Source organism: Hipposideros armiger, unplaced genomic scaffold (assembly GCF_001890085.2).
Source record: "Hipposideros armiger isolate ML-2016 unplaced genomic scaffold, ASM189008v1 scaffold_3, whole genome shotgun sequence".
Lineage (NCBI taxonomy): Eukaryota > Metazoa > Chordata > Mammalia > Chiroptera > Hipposideridae > Hipposideros > Hipposideros armiger.
Genome location: NW_017731353.1, coordinates 2,723,480 through 2,744,224, shown reverse-complemented (window position 1 = coordinate 2,744,224; position 20,745 = coordinate 2,723,480). Strand labels below are relative to the sequence as shown.

The 20,745-nt window shown below is 42.4% G+C and overlaps 2 protein-coding genes across 9 annotated transcripts in view; both read right to left on the bottom strand.

The window, feature by feature from the left end:
• The window catches only part of GLE1 (GLE1 RNA export mediator), a 25,206-nt gene extending 10,351 nt beyond the window's left edge, over positions 1 to 14,855 (bottom strand). For all 3 annotated transcript variants that reach the window (XM_019637529.1, XM_019637523.1, XM_019637538.1), the window contains exons 1-6: positions 14,671 to 14,855; positions 11,471 to 11,683; positions 3,690 to 3,800; positions 1,512 to 1,660; positions 1,248 to 1,308; positions 748 to 1,002 (exon numbers count right to left, since the gene is read on the bottom strand). In XM_019637529.1, the coding sequence (XP_019493074.1) occupies positions 748 to 1,002; positions 1,248 to 1,308; positions 1,512 to 1,660; positions 3,690 to 3,800; positions 11,471 to 11,683; positions 14,671 to 14,769 (888 nt within the window). In that variant the 5' untranslated portion in view covers positions 14,770 to 14,855. The remainder of the gene's footprint in view (positions 1 to 747; positions 1,003 to 1,247; positions 1,309 to 1,511; positions 1,661 to 3,689; positions 3,801 to 11,470; positions 11,684 to 14,670) is intronic.
• Positions 14,856 to 18,841: 3,986 nt separating this feature from the next.
• Positions 18,842 to 20,745, bottom strand: part of ODF2 (outer dense fiber of sperm tails 2) — a 29,022-nt gene continuing 27,118 nt past the window's right edge. For all 6 annotated transcript variants that reach the window (XM_019637453.1, XM_019637493.1, XM_019637444.1 and 3 more), the window contains 2 exons: positions 20,281 to 20,406; positions 18,842 to 19,900 (listed from right to left, as the gene is read on the bottom strand). In XM_019637453.1, coding sequence (XP_019492998.1) covers positions 19,712 to 19,900; positions 20,281 to 20,406 — 315 coding nt within the window. In that variant the 3' untranslated portion in view covers positions 18,842 to 19,711. The remainder of the gene's footprint in view (positions 19,901 to 20,280; positions 20,407 to 20,745) is intronic.

Here is a 20,745-nt window from a genome sequence, read left to right as displayed (position 1 = left end):
TAGAAATATGAATGAAGGGCAAGAACACACAATTCATAAAAGTGTGAACTGGTACAACTTTTGGGTGTGAATCAAGAACCTTAATATTCTATGACCAATAATTCCATTTCTAGGAATTTATCTCTAAGAAACAATTAGAAATGCAGATAAGACATATATAAAATGATATCACTGTAGTGTGATGCAATGTAGTGAAATATAGAAACTTGTAATGTTCAACAGTAGGCATGCTTTTTTCAATAAATTTTGGTATGGTTTTATGTTGAATGTATCCAGTTGCATCAGTTCATTAAATACTTACTGACTACCTACTATGTGTTAAGGTAATACTTGCAGTTTTTAACACTGCCTTAAAAACATCAAAATATTTTAATAATCATAGTAATTACATGTTCAAAATACAATGTTAACTGAAAATGCAATATACATTTCTGTGAGGTTTTAATTTTTACCATAAGCATAGCAGGCGTTCCGTATATATTACTGAATGAATTCAAGTATTTCACAATCAGAAGAAACAAATTTTTTTTTAACCTACAGGTACTCTATAGCTATGTGAGTCCAATTTGGGATGGGGCTAACACACACACCCTGTCAGAAAAGAAACAGAAAATGTTAACAGTGGTTATCTCTAGGTAAGGAAATGACAAGTGATAACAAGCAGGATTATATTTAACCCAGAAAATTTTACCTTTAAGGTTCTCCATTTCAAAGACAGAAGACCGAGACCCCCTGGAGCCCCCTCACCTCAGAAGTGGCCCGAATGATGCCCGAGATGAGGCCGCACAGCTGGTTGCCCCGGGTCCGGAAGGCAGACAGGTCCACCTTGAGCAGGTGTCTGGGCTGGTCCGAGGCGTCCAGCTGCTGGTTGAGGTGCAGCATCTCCTCTTGCAGGGCGTAGAGGCCGCGCAGGCGGACCTGGCCCTCCTCCTTCCGGAGCCGCTCCAGCTCCTCCTGCTTCTGGCGCTGCTGCTCTGCCTCCCGCAGCTTCAGGTTGAGAATCTACAGGGAGGGCTGTCACGTTACCCCTCTCTGAGGGGCTCCTGGACTCTCTTTCTACATTCCTGAGTCCTAGTGGGGGCTACATATTTTCACAGATGGGCCAGAGCAGGACAAGGACTGTGCAGCGTCAGTCACACAGAGGCATGACATGGGCCAGGTCCTCCATGACTGGCTGCCAGAACATCTCTTCGGGCAGGTAACAGCCTGACACTGAGACACCAATACGGATTCTCCCAGACTCTGACCTTGGCTCTGTGACGATGCTCAGCTTTTAGCTTCTCTTGGTGCCCCAGGGCTTCTCTGGAACTGAAAGAAGAATAAATGGCAGGGGAAAAGTCAGGGACGCTTGCTAACACTGTTTTACCTCTTCCCAAAGCCTCCCTCTCTTTGTGATATACTGGCCATCTTTCCAAGGTGGGTCATTTTTCTGGGCTCTGAGCTTCTCTGGCTATTTTGCTACTTAAGGACTGACCAGCCCGACATCCCAGCCGTAATTCAGGGAGACTCACCTCTTCTCCATCACTTCCTGTAAGTCCTGGAATTCTTTATGATGCTTCAGTTCCTTCCGTTCATCAAACCGCTTCAGTTGTTCAGATGCCATCTCAGACAGGGCTAGAACCTTTTTCTCCTGCTCCTCCTGCCACTGCCTCCAGCCCTCCTGAAAAGGATCAGCACCTGCTCTCTGGACCCCATGACTACCTTGGTCATTTCCCCCCGTGGGATACCCTCCCATCAGCCCTTAACTCCATCAGAGATACTCAAGGGCATGTGTACTTATCAGAACCTCTACTCGGTCACTTCTCTCCTCTGGGTTGATCTTTAAACTCAGCTGTTCTGGAAACCTCTTCCAGTTTGCCCCATGAGGTTATAAGCTGGGAAGGGGCACGTATTTACCAATATATATCAATTAGGCTTGCACTTCTAAGCTTCTATCTTGAATATTCTTATGAGGGTTTCAGGGTAATCTACAGAAATCCTTATTCTAATTCCATAAACATGCTATGCACATTTTCGTCTCATTCCTTTCCTCATATTATTGTCTTTGCCTAGATTCTTTCCCCTACCTCCACTTAGGAAAGGCCCTTTCCTTTATACCTAAGAATATCAGGTATTTCATTTATTATTCATGAAAGTACTCTCATATGGTTTTTAAGGGCAATTTGATATTTTAACTATCAAAATTTGAAGTATTGGGTTGTTGGAAAAGTTATGACGTATTTTTTTCTCTGTTTTTCACTGCAAAAATGCATCATGACTATTCCGACAACCCAATATATATCCTTTGACTCTAGTTTCATTTTAGGAGTTTATCCTGAGGAAATGTTTGCATATGCATGCAAAGATATACGTACAAGGATGCTCACTATAGCTCTGCTGACAATGGCAATAAATTTGAAATAATTTAAATTAACCAGGGAAAGATTAACTATACTACAGGTCATACTAGAGAGTACTTTGCAGCCTTTAAAGAGGATGAGATGCAATGTATACTGGCATGGAGATATGTAGAGACGTTTTGTTAAGACATTATGTTATTCTATTTTAAATGTTATTTTAAAGCTTCCAGTGCAAGAAGGCAAACTGAACACAAGCATATGTATCCTCTCCACTGAGACTGTTTAAATAAGAGCTGGGAGGGGAAAAAAAATCAACAACAGAGAGCACATGAGGGAGATTAGGTGCAGGGGGAAACTTGCTACGTAATACTTCTGGAAGGTATTCCACAGAGGAGAGGTGACTGACAGAGCAGAGCTGGGGAAAGCCAAGGACACAGTTGGTCTCTCTCTCACCACCTCCACTGCTACCACCCTAGTCCAAGCAACCATCACCTTTTTTTCTTCAGTGCCAAGGTAAATGGTTTAATGTGTTCCTATCTTTCACTCAGATTATAACAGGCTTCTAACTATGTTTTATTTATTTTTCTTGTTTACTTCAGTCTCTCCCCACCAGCATATAAGCTCTATGATGACATGGGTTTGTGTCTACTCTGTCCACAGTTTATCTAGACCTAGAAGAGCATCTAGCACATAAGCGCTCGATAAATATTTGTTGACTCAGTGGGCAAATGAATGAGGGTAGATTGCAGAGGACTTTCACCTTATAAACTCATGTACTCTTTAAAAAATTTTACAAAATCGTGCATTGCTTTCCTAATAAAAAATAATAATTTCAGGGCCGGCCGAGTGGCTCAGTTGGTTAAGAGCTCGCTCAAGAGTTTGAGCTCTGAGCAACAGCAGTTCAATTCCCAGCCCGAGCTGAGCAGCCGCTGAGCTGCCAATAGGTGGCAGGATGGCTCAGCTTAAAAAAAAAAAAATAATAAAGTCAAATAAACTAATTAAAATAATGCTATTCTTTTCTCAAGAGGCTGTTAAGGTCCATCTTCTCAGTATAACCTTATCTGACAACCTCGAATCATCGTCAAATTTTGGGGAAGCAAATGGAAACCAGGAAAGCCTAAGTAATTTTCACAAAGTCACATGTAAAATAGAAGAGCATGGATCTGAAACCAGATTTGACTTCAGAGAGCTTTCTCTTGATGGCTACATATTTTCTCCCCAGAAGAATTGGGAGCTCCTAGCAGGTGGGACACAATGATAAGTATACAGTGGGCATTCATAAACCCTGAGGGACTGCATTTAAATATGGCTCCCTAGGGTCAAGCTTGCCGTGCTTCATGGGTCACTTACTGTTCCTTTCATTCTGTGCACCAGCTCATACATTCGGATGCAGCCTTCCACTGTGATGCCCCTGGAGGACTGAAGTACCATAGGCTCTGCATGCTGGGACTCAGGTTTGTCCTGCACAGACAGAAGATGGAAAAATCCAGCTTTTAAGAAGGTACAGTTGGTGTTATCCCTTCTAGACAACAAACACATCCCTACTTAGAAACAACATCTAACAACAAAACAAATTAGGTTGGATGAAGTAAGCTTTTCATGATATTGACCTTGTTCTAATAGTTTTCCTTAATAAATTGATGTTTGTTGTATTTTGGGCGTTTCTTTATTTGTTTGCTTTGCTGCCCAGCAAATCTTTCCCCCTTCTCATAGTGTCCATTTGTGCTGGGATTGTTGGGATGGCACAACCCCAACCCACAACCCCCATTCTTCTACCCCACTAGCCTCAGAGGTAAGCATGTGACCAGCTGGCAGTCAAAGTCCTCTAGTCTCTGTAGCTAGTATCGACTTTAGCAGTGAGGCTTATGGGCCATGCTAGACCAGAGTCCACCTTTGGATTTCTCTGATGAAGCTATTTGGGAAGGCTTTCTCTTCTTCTGGGGATGCTATCCTAAGATGTGTGTCTAGGGCTACCACTAGCCATCTTGCCATATAGAGTTTATCTGAAAAATGAAACCAAGAAGAGTTAGGCAGAATTGAGAGGTGGAGAGGCAAAGCCCTGTGTCTGGGTCACTGGGTCACGTCAGAAATAATGTCAAGCATAGATACACAGAGCACCTAGATCGAACTGATTCCAAATGCACTCCTCGCCTTCCTGATAACAGGAGCTAATCAACATAAGCTAAACTGTACCACAGTTTAACCATTCATCTGTAGAAAGATATTTAATTGTTTGTAGTTTGGAGATATTATAAATAAAACTGTTGTGAACATTGGTGTACAGATTCTTCTTATGTGAATGTGAGTTTTGATTCCTTTTGGGAAAAATGGACAAGGATGTAATTGCTAGGTCATCTGGTTAAGCACATATATATATATTTTTTTGCATCCTATCATTTTATTTTTTAAATTATTTTTTATTGTGAAATACATATTTTTTAGAATTAGTTTCAGCTGTACAACACAGTGCAATAGTTATACTTTTTACCCCTTGAGGTGACAACCTCCTCCCCCAATTCACCGCCCCACTTCCCCCCTCAATATCATACATATCTATTACAATTCCCTTGACTCCACTCCCACACTATACTCCACGTCCCATGACTATATATATATATACATATATGTATATGTATATGTATACACACACACACATATATATATATATATTCACTTATAGTTGACATACAATATTATACAACATCAGCTTCAGGTGTACAGTGCAGTGATCAAGCCTCTACCCCATCCATGATGCGGTCTCCCTAGCAAGACATGTGACCATCTGACACCCTACAAAATATTTACAACATTATTAATTATATTCCTCAAACTGTCTTTCCTGTCCCTGTGGTAATATTGTAATTACCTATTTATGCTGTCTAACCCCTTCCCCTTCTCCCTCATCCTCACCCCCTCCCAACTAACAGCCATCAGTTGTTCCTCTATATCTCTGAGATCATTTCTGTTTATTTGCTCGTTCATTCAGTTTTTTAGATTCCACATATAAGTGAAATCATATGGTATTTGTCTTTCTCCAACTGACTTATTTCACTTAACATAATGTCTCTAAGTCCATCCATATTGTCCCAAATGGTACGATTCCATTTTTCTTTATAGCAGAGTAATACTCCATTGTATAAATGTACCACAGTTTCTTAATTCAGTCATCTACCGATGGGCAGTTTGGTTGTTTCCAAGTCTTGGCTATTGTGAATAGCGGTTAAGCACATATTTACTTTTTAAGACACTGCCAAGATATGTTCCCAAGTGGCTGTATGTACCATCCTCTATTCCCAGCCCAAGTGTACGAGTGATCCAGAGTCTCCCCATCACTGGCAGCATTTGGTGTCACTACTTTTTATTTTATCCATTCTGATGGGTGTGTAGTACTACCTCATTCTGGTTTTAAATTGCATTTCCCTAATGGCTAATGATGTGGAAAATTTTTTCATGTACTTATTTGTCTTCTGTATATTGTCTCAGGGGAAATGTCTGTTCATATCTTGCCGATTTTCTAACTAAAGGTCATAAAGTGGTTTTTCTTCTTTTTTTTTTTTTTTAGCCTTGGAGTCTTGAGAGTTTTTTATACATTCTAGATACAAAATCTTTGTGAAATATGTAGTTTTACAACTATTTTCTCCCAGTCAGTCACTTGTCTTTTCATCCACTTCACAGGGTTGTTCATTTTGATGAGGTTCAATTTGTCCATTTTTCCTTTTATGGATTATGTTTTTGGTGTCAAAACTAAAAACTCTTCACCTAGCCCGAAGTTCTGATTTTGCTTTTAGTTTTTACCTAAAAGTCTGATTGTTTTACATTTAAGTCCATGATCATTTTGAGTTAATTTTTATATAAGATGTGAAGTTAAACTGAAGTTCATTTTTTTGCCTATGATGTTCAATTGCTAGAAATATATATATATATATTTTAAGATTTTATTGGGGAATTGGGGAAGAGGAACAGTGTTGGGGAACTGGGGAAGGGGTACAGCCAAGTTGTTGTCCTTCAGTGTTAGCTGTGGAAGGCGCAGGTAATTCAGCTCCAAGTCCAGTTGCCATCTAGCCACCCATCTGCAGCTCGCGGCGGCTCAGCTCAAGGTGCGGTATTCAATCTTAGTTGCAGGTGGGCATAGCCCACCATCCCATGCGGGAGTCAAACCGGCAACCTTGTTGATAGGAGCACGTGCTCTCACCAGCTAAGCCATACTGCCACCTGTTGGCAGCTCAGCTTGGGCACAGCTCACTAGCCCATGTGGGAATCGAACCTGCAACCCTGTTGCTCAGAGCTTGCGCTCTTAATCAACTGAGCCACTCGGCCAACCCCCAGAAATATTTTTAAAGACTAATATTTTTAAAGATGAAGTGCTAAATATAAACTAAAGACTAAACTTTACATGTATAGAACCATGCAGTTTTTATAATATAAACAATCACCTGTCCTATATTACTCTTTAGGATTACTATTTACTGTGTTATAGTAAGTTCGTATTTGTTGAATAACTCTTGCAAAGGCAATTCTCAAAAGAAGGTAGCACATGAAAAGATGCTCAGCATCAGTAATCACTAGGGAAGTGCAAATCAAAACTACCATGAGACACCACCTCATACCCACTAAGATGACTATTATAACAAAAAAAATCTAGAAAATAACCAAGTTGGCAGAGTTCCGGAGAAATTGGAACTCTTGTGCACTGCCGGTAGGAATGTAAAATGGTACAGCTGCTGTGGAAAACAGTATGGCGAGTCCTCAAAAAATTAAACATAAATTACCAGATGATCCAGCAATTCTACTTCTGGGTATGTATCCATAAGAACTGAAAACAGGTACTCAAAATAATACATGCACATGCATGTTCATAGCAGCACTATCCACAATAGCCAAAAGGTCAAAAGATGGAAGCAAACCAAGGGTCCAGTGACAGATGATGGATAAACAAAACGTGGTGTACACATACAATGGAATATTATTTGGCCTTAAAAGGAAGGAAATTAAAAAAAAAAAAGAAAGAAAGAAAGAAAAAGGAAATTCTGACATCTGCTACAACATGGATGAACTTTGAGGACATTATGCTATGTGAAATAAGCCAGACACAAAAGGACAAAAATTATATGATTCCACTTATATGAAGTACCTGGAATGGTCCAATCCAGAGACAGAAAGGAGAATGGTGGTTCCCAGGGAGTGGGGAGTGGGGAGGGAAAAAAAAGTTATTGAATAATGAGTACAGTGCTTTAGTTTGGGGTGCTGAAAAGGTTCTAGAGATGGAGAGTGGTGATGGTTACCTAATACTACTAAACTAACTGTACACTCAGAAATGGTTAAATGGTACATTTTATGTTACGTGTATTTTACCACAATTTTGAAATAAGATTAAATATTTTTTAAAATGTTCACACCCTTTTATCTTTGACGTAGTCATCTACACATTTATTTTAAGATAATAGTTATAAGATATACTTTTTAAGATTAAAAAGGAAAAGAGATCTCTCTGCAAAAGGTCTCTCATTGTAATATCTTTAAAAGCAATGAAATGGAAATCATCGAAATGCCTAAGAGAGGAGCAGTTTAATAAATTATAGGAAACTATTTATCCAATAAGTATAATGTCTACAAAGGTAGAAATAATGTGAACAAATTGTTCATGAACAAAGAAAGGTTAGTAAGGAAAAGTAGAATATGAAAGTGCACATACAACTTAATTATGCCTAGGTTCAAATATGCAGGCATATGAGACTGGAAAGGAGTTAACGGTTGGCTGTAACGATGAAATCACAGGAAGATTTAAATTTTTTTTTTTTTAAAGATTTTTATTGGGGAATTGGGGGATGGGAACAGTGCTGGGGAATTGGGGGAAGGGGAACAGACAAGTTGCTGTCGTTTTGTTCTTCAATCTAGTTGTGGAGGACGTTGCTTCACTGGCCCAAGTTGGCACCATCATTGCGCTCTTCTCTGGCGAGGCAGATCAGTCGCCGGCCTCTGGACGGCCGCTCACTGCGGCTGCTGGCCGCTCACCACACATGGTAGCCCATGGCAACCCACTGCCACAGAGGCTGCAGCCCACGCCGTCGCCGGCGACTCATGGCAGCCTAGCTCCAGGTTGAGCTGTTGTTCAGCATCTTAGCTGTGGAGGGCAGTGTCACTGGCCCTCACATGTGGGATCCGAACCGGGGCCCTCTGGCATCCCAAGCGAGTTCTCAACCATCGCGCCACTCGGCCGGCCCTAAATTTTTTCTTTTGATGCTATGATGATGTTTTTTCAATAACCAAAACTTGGCAGTGCAGAAAGGCAAAAGAACAAAGAACTTTGCCGTTTCAAAGCTAAACACAAGGAATGTAATCACCTTTCTAAAAAGTGCCTAATCTTAATTTGTTGGCATAAAAATCTAAAACTTGAAGGGTGGCCAGGTGGCTCAGTTGGTTAGAGCATGAGCTCTGAGCAACAGGGTTGCCGGTTCGATTCCCACATAGGCCAGTGAGCTGTGCCTTCTGCAACTAGATTCAAGACAACGACTTGAGCTGAGCTGCTGCTGAACTGCTGACAGGTGGCCTGTGTCTGGGTTGGTAAAAGCATGTGCTCTTAATAACAAGGTTGCCAGTTCGACTCCCGCATGGGATCGTGGGCTGTGGCCCCCGCAACTAGATTGAAAATGGCAACTGGACTTGGAGCTGAGCTGCGCCCTTCACAACTAAGATTGAAGGACAACAGCTTAACTTGGACCTGATGGGTCCTGGGGAAAAACACACTGTTCCCTAATAAAGTTAAAAGAAAAACACAAAAACCCAGGATCATAGTAAGAAGAAAAATAAACTTTGGGGAAAAAAAAAATCTAAAACTTGAAAAAGCACAATATTGCAGTTTATTAGGAGGCTTTTTTTCTATTAGCTCTTTATATTCTAAGCCAAATACTATTTCTTATATTTTTCTTTGACCCAGAAAGGGTTTAATGCAGCTTACAAAGGAACAAAAACTGTAACAACAAACATAAATTAGAAGTCAGAAAAGCTATTAAAAAGAATGAGGCAGGGCCGGCCGAGTGGCACGTTGGTTAAGAACTGGCTTGGGATGCCAGAGGGCCCTGGTTCGGATCCCACATATGAGGGCCAGTGACACTGCCCTCCACAGGTAAGATGCTGAACAACAGCTCAACCTGGAGCTGGGCTGCCATGAGTCGCCAGCGATGGCGTAGGCTGCAGCCCCTGCTGCAGTGGGCTGCCATGGGCTACCGTGTGTGGCCAGCAGCCAGCGTGAGCGGCCGTCCAGAAGCCGGCGACTGATCTGCCTCGCCCGGGAAGAGCGCAATGATGGTGCCAACTTGGGCCAGTGAAGCAACGTCCTCCACAACTAGACTGAAGAACAAAAGGACAGCAACTTGTCTGTTCCCCTTCCCCTAATTCCCCAGCGCTGTTCCTCTCCCCCAATTCCCCAATAAAATCTAAAAAAAAAAAAAAAGAATGAGGCAGATATAGATACAGAGATAGAGAAGGAATGATCTCCAAGATATACTGTGAAGTGAAAAAAACCAATGAAAACAAACATGGTACCCAACAGCATGGTCTACCATCTTTGTTAAAGAAGAGAAAGGAGAGCGTGTTCCTGTGTATCTGTATACAGTCATTCCCCATATCCACGGGGATATGTTCCAAGGCCCTCATTGGATGCCTGAAATTGTGGCCAAACCCCACATATATTATGTTTTTTCCTACACATACACACCTATGATAAAGTTTAATTTATAAATTAGGAACAGTAAGAGCTTAGCAATAACTAATAAAATAGAACAATTATAACAATCCACTGTAGTAAAAGTTACGTAAATGTGATCTCTCTCTCCAGTAATTTTTGTATTTTTCAGTCCAAATTTATTACTGAATCTGTGTCACAGTCCCTCACTTGCAGTAAATAACCTGGCGTCACTCGTTTCAGGTGATGGATCCCTTGCTTCATATCCATTGTCTTCACATAGGCTCAATGCTTTCTGGTTGCCATCAATCGAAACACATATTCTGTTCGTGTTTTTTTCCACCCACAAATTTAACATCTTCTTCATCTTACTGAAATGCTTATTAAGCACTGTGGCCATAACTCTTGCAGTTTGAAGTGCAAAACTAGCACAAATTTCTTTTTCCTTCTTCAGAATTCCATGGAGAGAAGATTCATTCTTACCACAGATCTTAGCAACCTTAGCATACAACTTTTTTCCTTTCCTTATTAAGTTCAGAACTTTCATCTTTTGACTTAAAGGAAGCACCTTCTGGCTTCTCTTTGGCATATCCAAATTGCCAACATAACTACTCTTGCCCTTTGGGGCCACTATTAAGGAAAATAAGGGTCATTTGAACACAAGCACTGCGATACTGCAACAGTTGATCTGATGACCGAGACACAGCTGCTAAGTGACTAATGGGCGGGAGTGTGTACAGCATATATATGCTGGACAGAGGGGTGACTCATGTGCTGGTCAGGACAGGGCCGAACTATGTGAGAGTTCATCACACTACTCAGAATGGTGTGCCATTTAAAACGTATGAATTGTTTATTTCTAGAATCTTCCACTTAATATTTTCAGAGTGCAGTGGACCACAGGTAACTGAAACCACAAAAAGTGAAACCTCGGATAAGGGGGGACTACCGTATACACACAAACTACCCTGAAAGTAACCAACAAAAAAAAAGAACACTACCAATAACAAATAAACTGTTGTTAAGTGGGAGAAACAAAGGCAGGGTCAAAATAGAGCCAAAAATAGGGTAAAAAGTCGCACAGAACCAATGATAAGTGAGGAATGTAAATTTTAAGAGCAGGTATAAATTTTACGCTAAGCATTCCAGCAGCCAGTACAAAAAGGGAGACCTTCCCAGTTAAACAGATTTAAGGTTCATGAGAAAAAACAAGCCGATTCCTCATGACATTAATTACTATTCTTGGTCCTAAGAATAGAGGGGAATTCCTCTCTTTGGGTCTTTATAAAGAGAACACTGGGTAATAAAGTCAGCACTGTCCCTACAAACAGCCACAACAAGCAGCAATCATTATTTTCCCCAGGGTAAGGTCACTGTCCTGTGACACTGTTAAAGAATTCAACTTTGCAGCCACCATTGTCTTTTGTTTTCAGCTGATTAAAAGCCTTACCTTGGTTCCATCTGGTGTTGTTGGGGAGGCTGGTGAGGAGGCAATGCTTCCGACGGGAGATGGGGGAATAAATGAAGGTTGGTCTAGGGCTGAAGCAGATCTAGGGGATGATGGCGTCTCAGAGGGAGATGGGTTCTTTTGTGTACGGGGTAGGACATGGTCTACCACCCATCCGAAGTAAGGAGATAGCTCGGGAACAGACATACAAACATCCTAGAGAGAAGAACAGTTGGTTAAGCTCAACTGGCATGTCAAGTGATCTAAGCAATCAAAGGTAATCCACTATGTCTTACTGAAAATCTAAGAAGGCATCCATCCATCCATCCATCCATGCATACATACATAAACACTCAAAGTAACTGTATTAACAATCAGAGATAAAGTACAGTAGTTTCTTGATAATGACCCTGACTATTATCCTTTTAGAATATCAGACTAAATAATCCTAACTACAGAAAAAGGAACAATGCACAAAGATGGTCATTAAAGCACCTGCAAAAGCAATCTAAACCATTGGAATAGAAAAAGAACACAAGAAGAATTTTGAAGTAAAATAGAGTATACACAGTGGAATATTAGTCATTAAATAATACTGATTGTGAATCTTATGTAATAACATACTTAAGATTCAATTTTAAGTGAAAAAACAAAACTATAAACACAGTATGCCTACAATTACATAAAATAAAAACAAATGCTGCTACACCAAGAAACATGAAGGAAATATACAAGAAGTTGTGCTTGGGTAATCATGAGTGACATTTGTCTCCTTGTCCTAATTTTATGTATTAAATTTTTAAAATTAACATGTTTATGGAGAACACAGTATACTAGTGATGAAGAGCACGCAGTTTACACCCAGCCCTTCTTGGGTTGAATTCCATGTCTGCATTCCATTCATCTGTGTAACTTCAGGCAAGTTACCTAACCTCTCTGTGCCTCGGCTTCACCACTTCTAAAATGGAATAAAGGATCTACCTCAAGAGATTGGGGGGGAGGGGTGTTAAGTGAGTAAAAAAGGATTTAGAACAGTACCTGGCACATAATAATTACTCGAATATTGCAACCTATTATTTTATCTAGTCCAGTGGTTCTCAAGCAAGGCCAGTTTTACCCCGCAGGGGTCAAGAAATTCTAATCTAGATCATAGGTACACATATTATGTACAATAAACAGATATTCAACCCATGGGGAACTATCTGGACACAGACGCAAAATGCTATACGCATACTTTATACAGTAATGAGGCTTGTTTTAAAGACATATTAGAAATAATGTTGAGACAATACCTTATTACACAATCATACACCAAAATACATTCCAGGGGCAAGGTTTGAAATGTCACAAATAAAACCACAATACAAAAATACACCATAAACAGAAAAAGAATTCAACTGACAAACTAGAAAAAAATATATGCAACACATATCATAGGTAAAGGTCTATTATTATCCCTAATATAGCAAAAACTTGTAAAGATTAGGGGGGAAAAAACTCTACCAAAATCCCAATTAAAAAATGGGCAAGAGACATAAGCAGGGGCAGCCAGTTAGCTCAGGTGGTTAGTGCACAGGCTCATAGCGCCAAGGTTGCCAGTTCCCACATGGGCCGCAGAGCAGCACCCTCCACAACTAGATTGAAGATAACTACTTGACTTGGAGCTAATGGGTCCTGGAAAAACACACTGTTTCCCAATAAAATTTCTTTAAAAAACAAACAAAAAACAGAAATAGGTAATTCACAAATAAAGATATAAAGTTAGCTCTTAAACATATGAAAAGATGTTCAATCTCAATCAAAAGAGAAATGCATTGTAAAACTACACTGAAACCTTACGCTTACCTATTAGATAAGCAAATATCAAAAGTGTAAGAATACATTCTGTTGACAAGGCTATGGGGAAACGGGCACAATCACATACTGCTGATTGGAAGGCAAATTGATATACCGTTATGGGGGGAATTTGGCAATCTATAGCAAAACATCTACGTTTACCTTTTGACCCAGAAAGAAATTTATCCTAAAGATATACTTCCCACAAAATGAAAATACACATGCACAAGATTGCAAGTAACGGATTACAACTCATTAAATAAAAGAAGAACCCATGAGTCTGTATTGATATAAATATTTAATGAAACAGGGGAGAAAAAGAAAGCTCTCCTTTATAGTAGAATGCCAATTAACAAATGCAGAAGGAATGATGGATACAAAAAACAAACAAACCAAAAAGATCCCAAAAAAACATCACAGGTGACTGATTCAGGCAGAAACATCAATGAATGCTAACGGTGGAGTTCTGAAGAGAAAAAGGATACATATTGGTGTAATCCTGGAATTGCTAATTCCACAAAATGCTAATCAGTTAAAAAGCGAAAAATGATGAACTGTAAATGGAGATATACAGCAGATACCAATGTGACCAGGTGATCAAGGTTAGCGTCACCAGTGGTGCTGGAATGCGCTGAAGCATCCCTGTGCTTCCTGATGTGAGTTACTGAGAACACAGCATCATTTCTGTGGCGTCCCTGCCGAGAATGCATAACCTGAGTATACACCACACAGACCCATGCTGGGACTCATCCTACAGAAGGTAAGGTATGTAGTCTTTAAAACTGTCAAAGGCATAAAAGACAGGGAAATGATTTAAAACTGTTTCACATAAAAGTCTGAAGAGACAGGACGTTAGCTAGACTACTAGCAACTGGGGAACAGGAGCTAAGCCTTTACCGTCTCTACATCCGCCCCATTCCAGCGGTCTGACACAGGGCTTTGCAAATACAGTGACAGTGACCACGCCTCCATTAAACTACCGGTCCGTCCAGGGGCATCTAAATTTTTGGTCTTTTCACTGGTAACAACAGGTAAGGTCATATTAGTCGATCACTGCTACATCTAGATCTTCTAGCACTTGAGACGCACAGTAAATTAACTGACCCTGAGAGGCCAGGGTTGCTTTGACAATATAGGCGGAGGCACCCAACTCTGGCTGTGGGTAGCAATGAAACCTTCGGATAGAGCACCTGTGAAGTAAGGGGAGTTCCCCACACGGTTAGAATACGCTGGAGAGGGCAGACACCCTATGACAGAGTGATGCACACACAAGAGTCAAGAAACAAAGGCGAGTTGTTAGAAAGGACGCACGGGTTCCCGGCGCACGGGCCGGAAGGGCCACAACGCCCTCTGGGTCCACTGCTCACCTCGTCAGGCAGTAGCAAGTCGCGGTGGTAAGAGAGGCGACCTTTATCGGAATTGCGCAGCGCCTCCAGGGTCTCCCAGCAGCGACCCTCCGACGGCATGGCTCGACCTGCTACAGCTCCCAGAACACCAGCTTGTGACAAAACAAGTCCTCGAATTGGCCGCCTGGAAACGGGCACTCGTTTCCGCTTCCGGGGCGCGTACGCAGCACGCAGAGTAACACCGCCCCAGACGGACGCACGCAGCACTTCCGGCGCCGTCCCTGTAGACCGGCGTATCTGTGGGGCGCAGGAGTTGCTAAAGCTGGGACGCTGTGGGAACCTCCAGACCTGGGTACTGGTGAAGCCTGGAGCCTCCTAATTGCACGACGTTAAATACGTAATATTGATGAAGGTGTTAAGAAATTTGAACCACTCCCACACTGCTGGGGGGCAGCTGCAGTGGAAAACAGTCTGGCAGTTCCTCAAAAAGGTTCAAGTTGCCATTTGACCCCACAGTTCTCCTAGGTATCTCCTCCTAGGTATCTTCGTAAAATATGCGAATATGCGTCCACACAAAAACATGTTAAATGTTCATGGCAGCATTCCTCATAATAGCCAAAAAGTGGAAACCAAATGTCCATCAACTGATGAATGGGTAAATAAAATACAGTGTCATAAAAATTAAGTACAAATACTTGCTACAACAGGGATGAATCTTGAAAAATTATGCTAAGTGAAAAAGGGCAGACCCAAGAGGTTACATGTATAATTTGATTTATGTGAAATGTCCAGAGTGACAAATCCAGAGACATGGAGATTTTTTCCCCCCCAAAGATTTTATTGGGTGCTGGGGGATGGGAACAGCGCTGGGGAATCGGAGGAAGGGGAACAGACAAGTTATTGTTGTCTTGTTCTTCAGTCTAGTTGTGGAGGATGTTGCTTCACTGGCCCAAGCTGGCACCATCATTGCGCTCTTCCCAGGCGAGACAGATCAGTCGCCAGCTTCTGGACGGCTGCTCACAGCGGCTGCTGGCCGCTCACGCTGGCTGCCGGCTACACATGGTAGCTTATGGCAGCTTATTGCTGCAGGGGACTGCAGCCTACACCGTCGGGCGCCCCATGGCAGCCCAGCTCCAGGTAGAGCTGTTGTTCAGCATCTTAGCTGTAGAGGGCAGTGTCACTGGCCCTCATATGTGGGATCCGAACCGGGGCCCTCTGGCATCCCAAGCCAGTTCTTAACCATCGTGCCACTCGGCTGGCCCGAGACATGGATTTTTTTTTTTTTTAAGATTTTTATTGGGGAATTGTGGGGATGGGAACAGACAAGTTGCTGTTGTTTTGCTTTTCAGTCTAGTTGTGGAGGACGTTGCTTCACTGGCCCAAGTTGGCACCATCATTGCACTCTTCCCGGGCGAGGCAGATCAGTGGCCAGCTTCTGGATGGCCGCTCACGCTGGCTGCTGGCTACACACGGTAGCCCATGGCAACCCACTGCAACAGGGGCTGCAGCCTACGCCAACGCTAGTGACTCATGGCAACCCAGCTCCAGGTTGAGCTGTTGTTCAGCATCTTAGCTGTAGAGGGCAGTGTCACTGGCCCTCATATGTGGTGTCCCAAGCCAGTTCTTAACCATCGTGCCACTCGGCTGGCCCGAGACATGGAGATTTTAATAGTGGTTGTCAGGGGCCCAGGCGAGGGGAATGAAGAGTGGCTACTAATGAATGTTTTTCTTGGGGGGGGGGAAGAGGGAAGGTTGATGAAAATGTGCTAAAATTACATAATGGCGATGGTTGGACAACTCTGTGAATATACTGAAAACCACTGTATTATATATACTTTTTTTTTTAATTGGGTAACAGTATGTTTTTCCCAGGACCCATCAGCTCCAAGTGAAGTTGTTGTCCTTCAATCTAGTTGTGGAGGGTGCAGCTCAGTTCCAAGTCAGTTGCCGTTTTCAATCTAGTTGCGGTGGGGGTGGGGGGGCATAGCCCACCAACTCATGTGGGAATTGAACTGGCAACCTTGTTGATAAGAGCACACTCTAACCAACTGAGACATCTGGCCGCCCTTTTTTTTTTTTTTTTAAAGCTGAGCCGTCCTGCCATCTGTCGGCAGCTCAGCTCAGGCTGAGAATCGAACCGGCAACACTGTTGCTCAAGAGCTCGCACTCTTGAGCAAGCTCTTAACCAACTGAGCCACTTGGCCGGCCCTATACACTTTTAAAGAGTGAATTTTATGGTATGTGAATTATATCTCAGTAAAAATAAATACAAAGTCTGACAAGTTTGTGAACTTGTTGCAACAATGTTGCTAACATTTTTTGACATCAGAGGGATTATTCACTAAGAATTTGTACCAACTGGACAAACAGTTAACCAAGTTTATTATTTGGAAGTGCTGAAAAGGCTGCGTGAAAAAGTTAGGTGACCTGAACTTTTCACCAACGATTCATGGCTCTTGCATCTCTACAATGCACCAGCTCACATGGCACTGTCTGTGAGGGAGTTTTAAGCCAGTAAACAAATAACTGTATTGGAACACCTTCCCTACTCACCTGATCTGGCCCCCAATGACTTCTTTCTTTACCTAAAGATAAAGGAAATATTGAAAGGAAGATATTTTTATGACATTTAGGACATAAAGGGTAATAAGATGACAGCTCTGATAGCCATTTCAGAGTTCCAAAATTGCTTTGAAAAATGGGCTAGGTGCTGGCGTCGGTGCACAGCTTCCCAAGAGGAGTACTTTGAAGGTGACTGTATTGATATTCAGCAACGATGTAGCACTTTTTCTAGGATGAATTCTCGAACATAATTGTCCAACCGCATATGATTCACCTTCCTTCACCCAGTCAGCTTTAAATCAGGACCCTTTAATTTTTTACCCTTTTTTTGCCCATTTCATGGGATTAATTTGAGATAGAAAGGCTTCTCTCTGGAGTTTGAAGCAATATAAACATTTTTCATTTTTTGGATTTTTTACAAACTCTCTGGACAAAGAAAAACACCAGCATTATAAATACCAGTGCCCTGCACTGAGGTTTTCATTAGTTTGATGAAAATAAAAATGAATTATATAAATGTTCCCTTACAGCCGATTCCAATACCACCCCCTCTGCATTAGCCTCTAACCCTATTAGTTATGAGGGAGTGTCTCGGTATGACTGAGGCCGGTAAAGCTCTCTCTGGGGGGTGTCTCAGGTGACTGGGACCTATTGGAATGATAATAGTTATCTCCCCTGGGAGGACACAGTAACAAGTGTTCTGGGGCTACGTGGAGGATGTGTGAAGGCATAGCATTTGTTGGAACACAATGGGATATGTTAATAGAAAAAGGCTTTAAGGCACACAAATCACACACGGTTGCTAATTGATTGACAGCAGTTTTACTTCTTTGAAAATTCTCAATAAAAGCCATGCGCTGACCCGATTCGGGGCTCAGTCTTCTCTGGCTGAGTCCCTTGGTCTCGCTCTAATCTTACTTTTGTCTCTTTGACTTTATTCAATCTTCGTCGGTGCTCTTGAGACCCATTTGCCCTTGCCACGCAGGACGTGACATATAAATATGTATATTTACACATTGGTGTAAATTTGCTGACTGTCTTTTCTTCGTAAGGTATTCCTTCTAAGTTTAAGTCCACTTATGTTAAGGGTGTGAAAACAGGCTCGGTTTTGTGGCAATGATGGCTGGTAGTTGTTTTTTCAGAACTTCCTTGGAAAAATTAAAAGCTGAAAACTACAAAAGTCACCAGAATTTGGAGGGAAGGGAGCTTTCTGGTGGTGAAATCCAGACGCTGGGTGGGACCCACTGCCTCTGAGGACATAGGGGTTTTCTCTGTTGTTTTTGGACTTGGGTTAGTGTGACAGTGTAGACAAGACTGGGTCACCCAGAAGGCCAATGCCAGCTAGAAGGAAAAGGTCAGGGTTCACCACAGTACAAAATTTGTTCTCTAAAGAATTTGTTTTTCTTTTAAATAAAGGAAAATGTGGAGAACAAAAAGTCAATAATTTTACCATTCAGAAACCAATTAATGTTTTAAAAACAGTAATTTATACACATCCCACCTGCCTCCTAACAGCTCCAGTGATCTGCCCCCAAATACAGCAATGCCTCAGTCATCTCACGGGGTTATGTGAGAGCACACAAAGGAGAAAGGCGCAATGTGGGCCAAAATGAAATGAAGAGCCAAATGCTCCATGCACCAAGTACTTTATAAAAATGTTTACTGGCTCTCCTGCAGCATTTAACTAAAACATTTTAGACAGGGGACGGGGGTGGGTAAAGGAAATCAACCAATGCAGTCTTAAATATTGATTATAAAAGCTTTTTGTAAAACAACACAAATTATTTCAAGAATAAGTGCATTTCTATCCATAGATACAAACCTGGCAAAGAGAAACAAAAATAAAAAACCTGGCAAAGAGAAACAAAAAATCAATGAGCTCAGGATTATATTTCTAAAAGGCCAACTGGACATGAGCCCTCGAGTGGCTACTGTGAAGTGCGTAAGGCAAGTGGCCTCAAAGAAACTTGGGTATGAGAGGTCTCCACTGGGCTTGGGAAGGGAGCCTTAGGGAAAACACTGTACCCACGAAATAAGGAAAACAACAAGTGGACATGCTCACAGTCCAGGAGGGGCAGTGAGGACCTCTGGCTCATAGCTCCTGCTGGTTCAGGTCCGAGAAAACCCTAGGGAGTCCTAAAAAGAGGGCTTATGGGGACTGGAGGAAAAAATCCAGTCCAAACATTCTCTCAGGAAACAAATGAGCAAAGTCATGGTGAGTTAAGATCTGGTACCCTAATAGTAGTAGATTTAAGGCCTGGAAAAGTAATGAAAAACTTCCATCAGGCGACTATCAGAGAGGAGAGAACTAAGTGGTTCCTGCTTCTCCATCCCCTGCTGCTTTAGGGACTTCCATGGAGCCTAGCTAAGGACAAGATCCTGAACAAATTTCATCACTGGAGAGAGAGGAAAACCACCAGGCTTTCCAGGTATGGCTTGGCAACTCAACTCCTCAGTTCCCATGGCATGAGTCCGGGCGTCTGGCCCAAGACTGGTGGCCTCAGGTGGGAGGAGATCTGGAGCGGATGGGAGAGCTGGTCAGGTAGGTAGTGAAGGGACTGTCCCCAAACACATTGGCATAGGATGACTTAAGGAACTGGACGTAGTTCTGCATGCTGCGGTTGGTGCTCTCCGACTGCTCCAGGCGGTCTCTCATGTCCTGCAGCCGGCTCTGGTAGCGGCGGTCAGCCTACAAGGGGAAGCAGCAAGCGTGTGAGACGTCCACAGCAGACGAGTTCACAGTGACACAAGAGACTTTCTTAGTGGTTGCCGGGGGCTGACAGGGAGGGGAGTGGGGAGTGACTGCTAATGCATAATAGGGCCTCTTTCTGAAGATATTCTAAACTTAGGCTGTGGTGATGCTTGCATAACTCTGAGAATAGACCATTGAATTGCACAATTTGAATCAGTAAATTTTATGGCATGTAAATGATGTCTTGATAAAGCTGTTAATAAAATGATTAGAGAAAAATAAAAACATGTCATGTTCATAAAAACATCAAACAAAACACTTCGCCCTGCAGCCCCAGGAAGCCAGAATCTCAGTCTACACCCTCCGGCCCAACTCACATCGTCACGGCTGCGCCTCAGCTGGCTGAGTTCAGTTTTGGTCCTGCTCAGCTGGGTCTCCAGGTCCAGGATTTTGTTCTGGGCTGCTCGCTCCTTGGAGACTGCATGCTCCTTGGTTTGTTCCACCTGCCCAGAAGGCACAACGGTGGAGCTGCTTACCTGACACCTGGAACACCTAGCAAGAAGGCTGGACCACTCCCCTCTATCGGGTCTCCCAGACTGCACCAGCACATTGTCACGGGGACTTCTTTGGAGCTAACTAGGGGGATAACCTCTGCGACCAGCTTTCCCTGCCCTTTCCCAACACCCCGTGAGTCATCACCTAAGATGTGGCAGACCTGTCTGGGTCCCAAGTCCTTTACAGTAATTGAACATTTGATCCTTATGGTGAATTCAGAGGCAGGTACTACTATATGCCCATTTTTCAGATGGGAAAACAGGCTCAGAGAGGTTAGGTGATCTGCC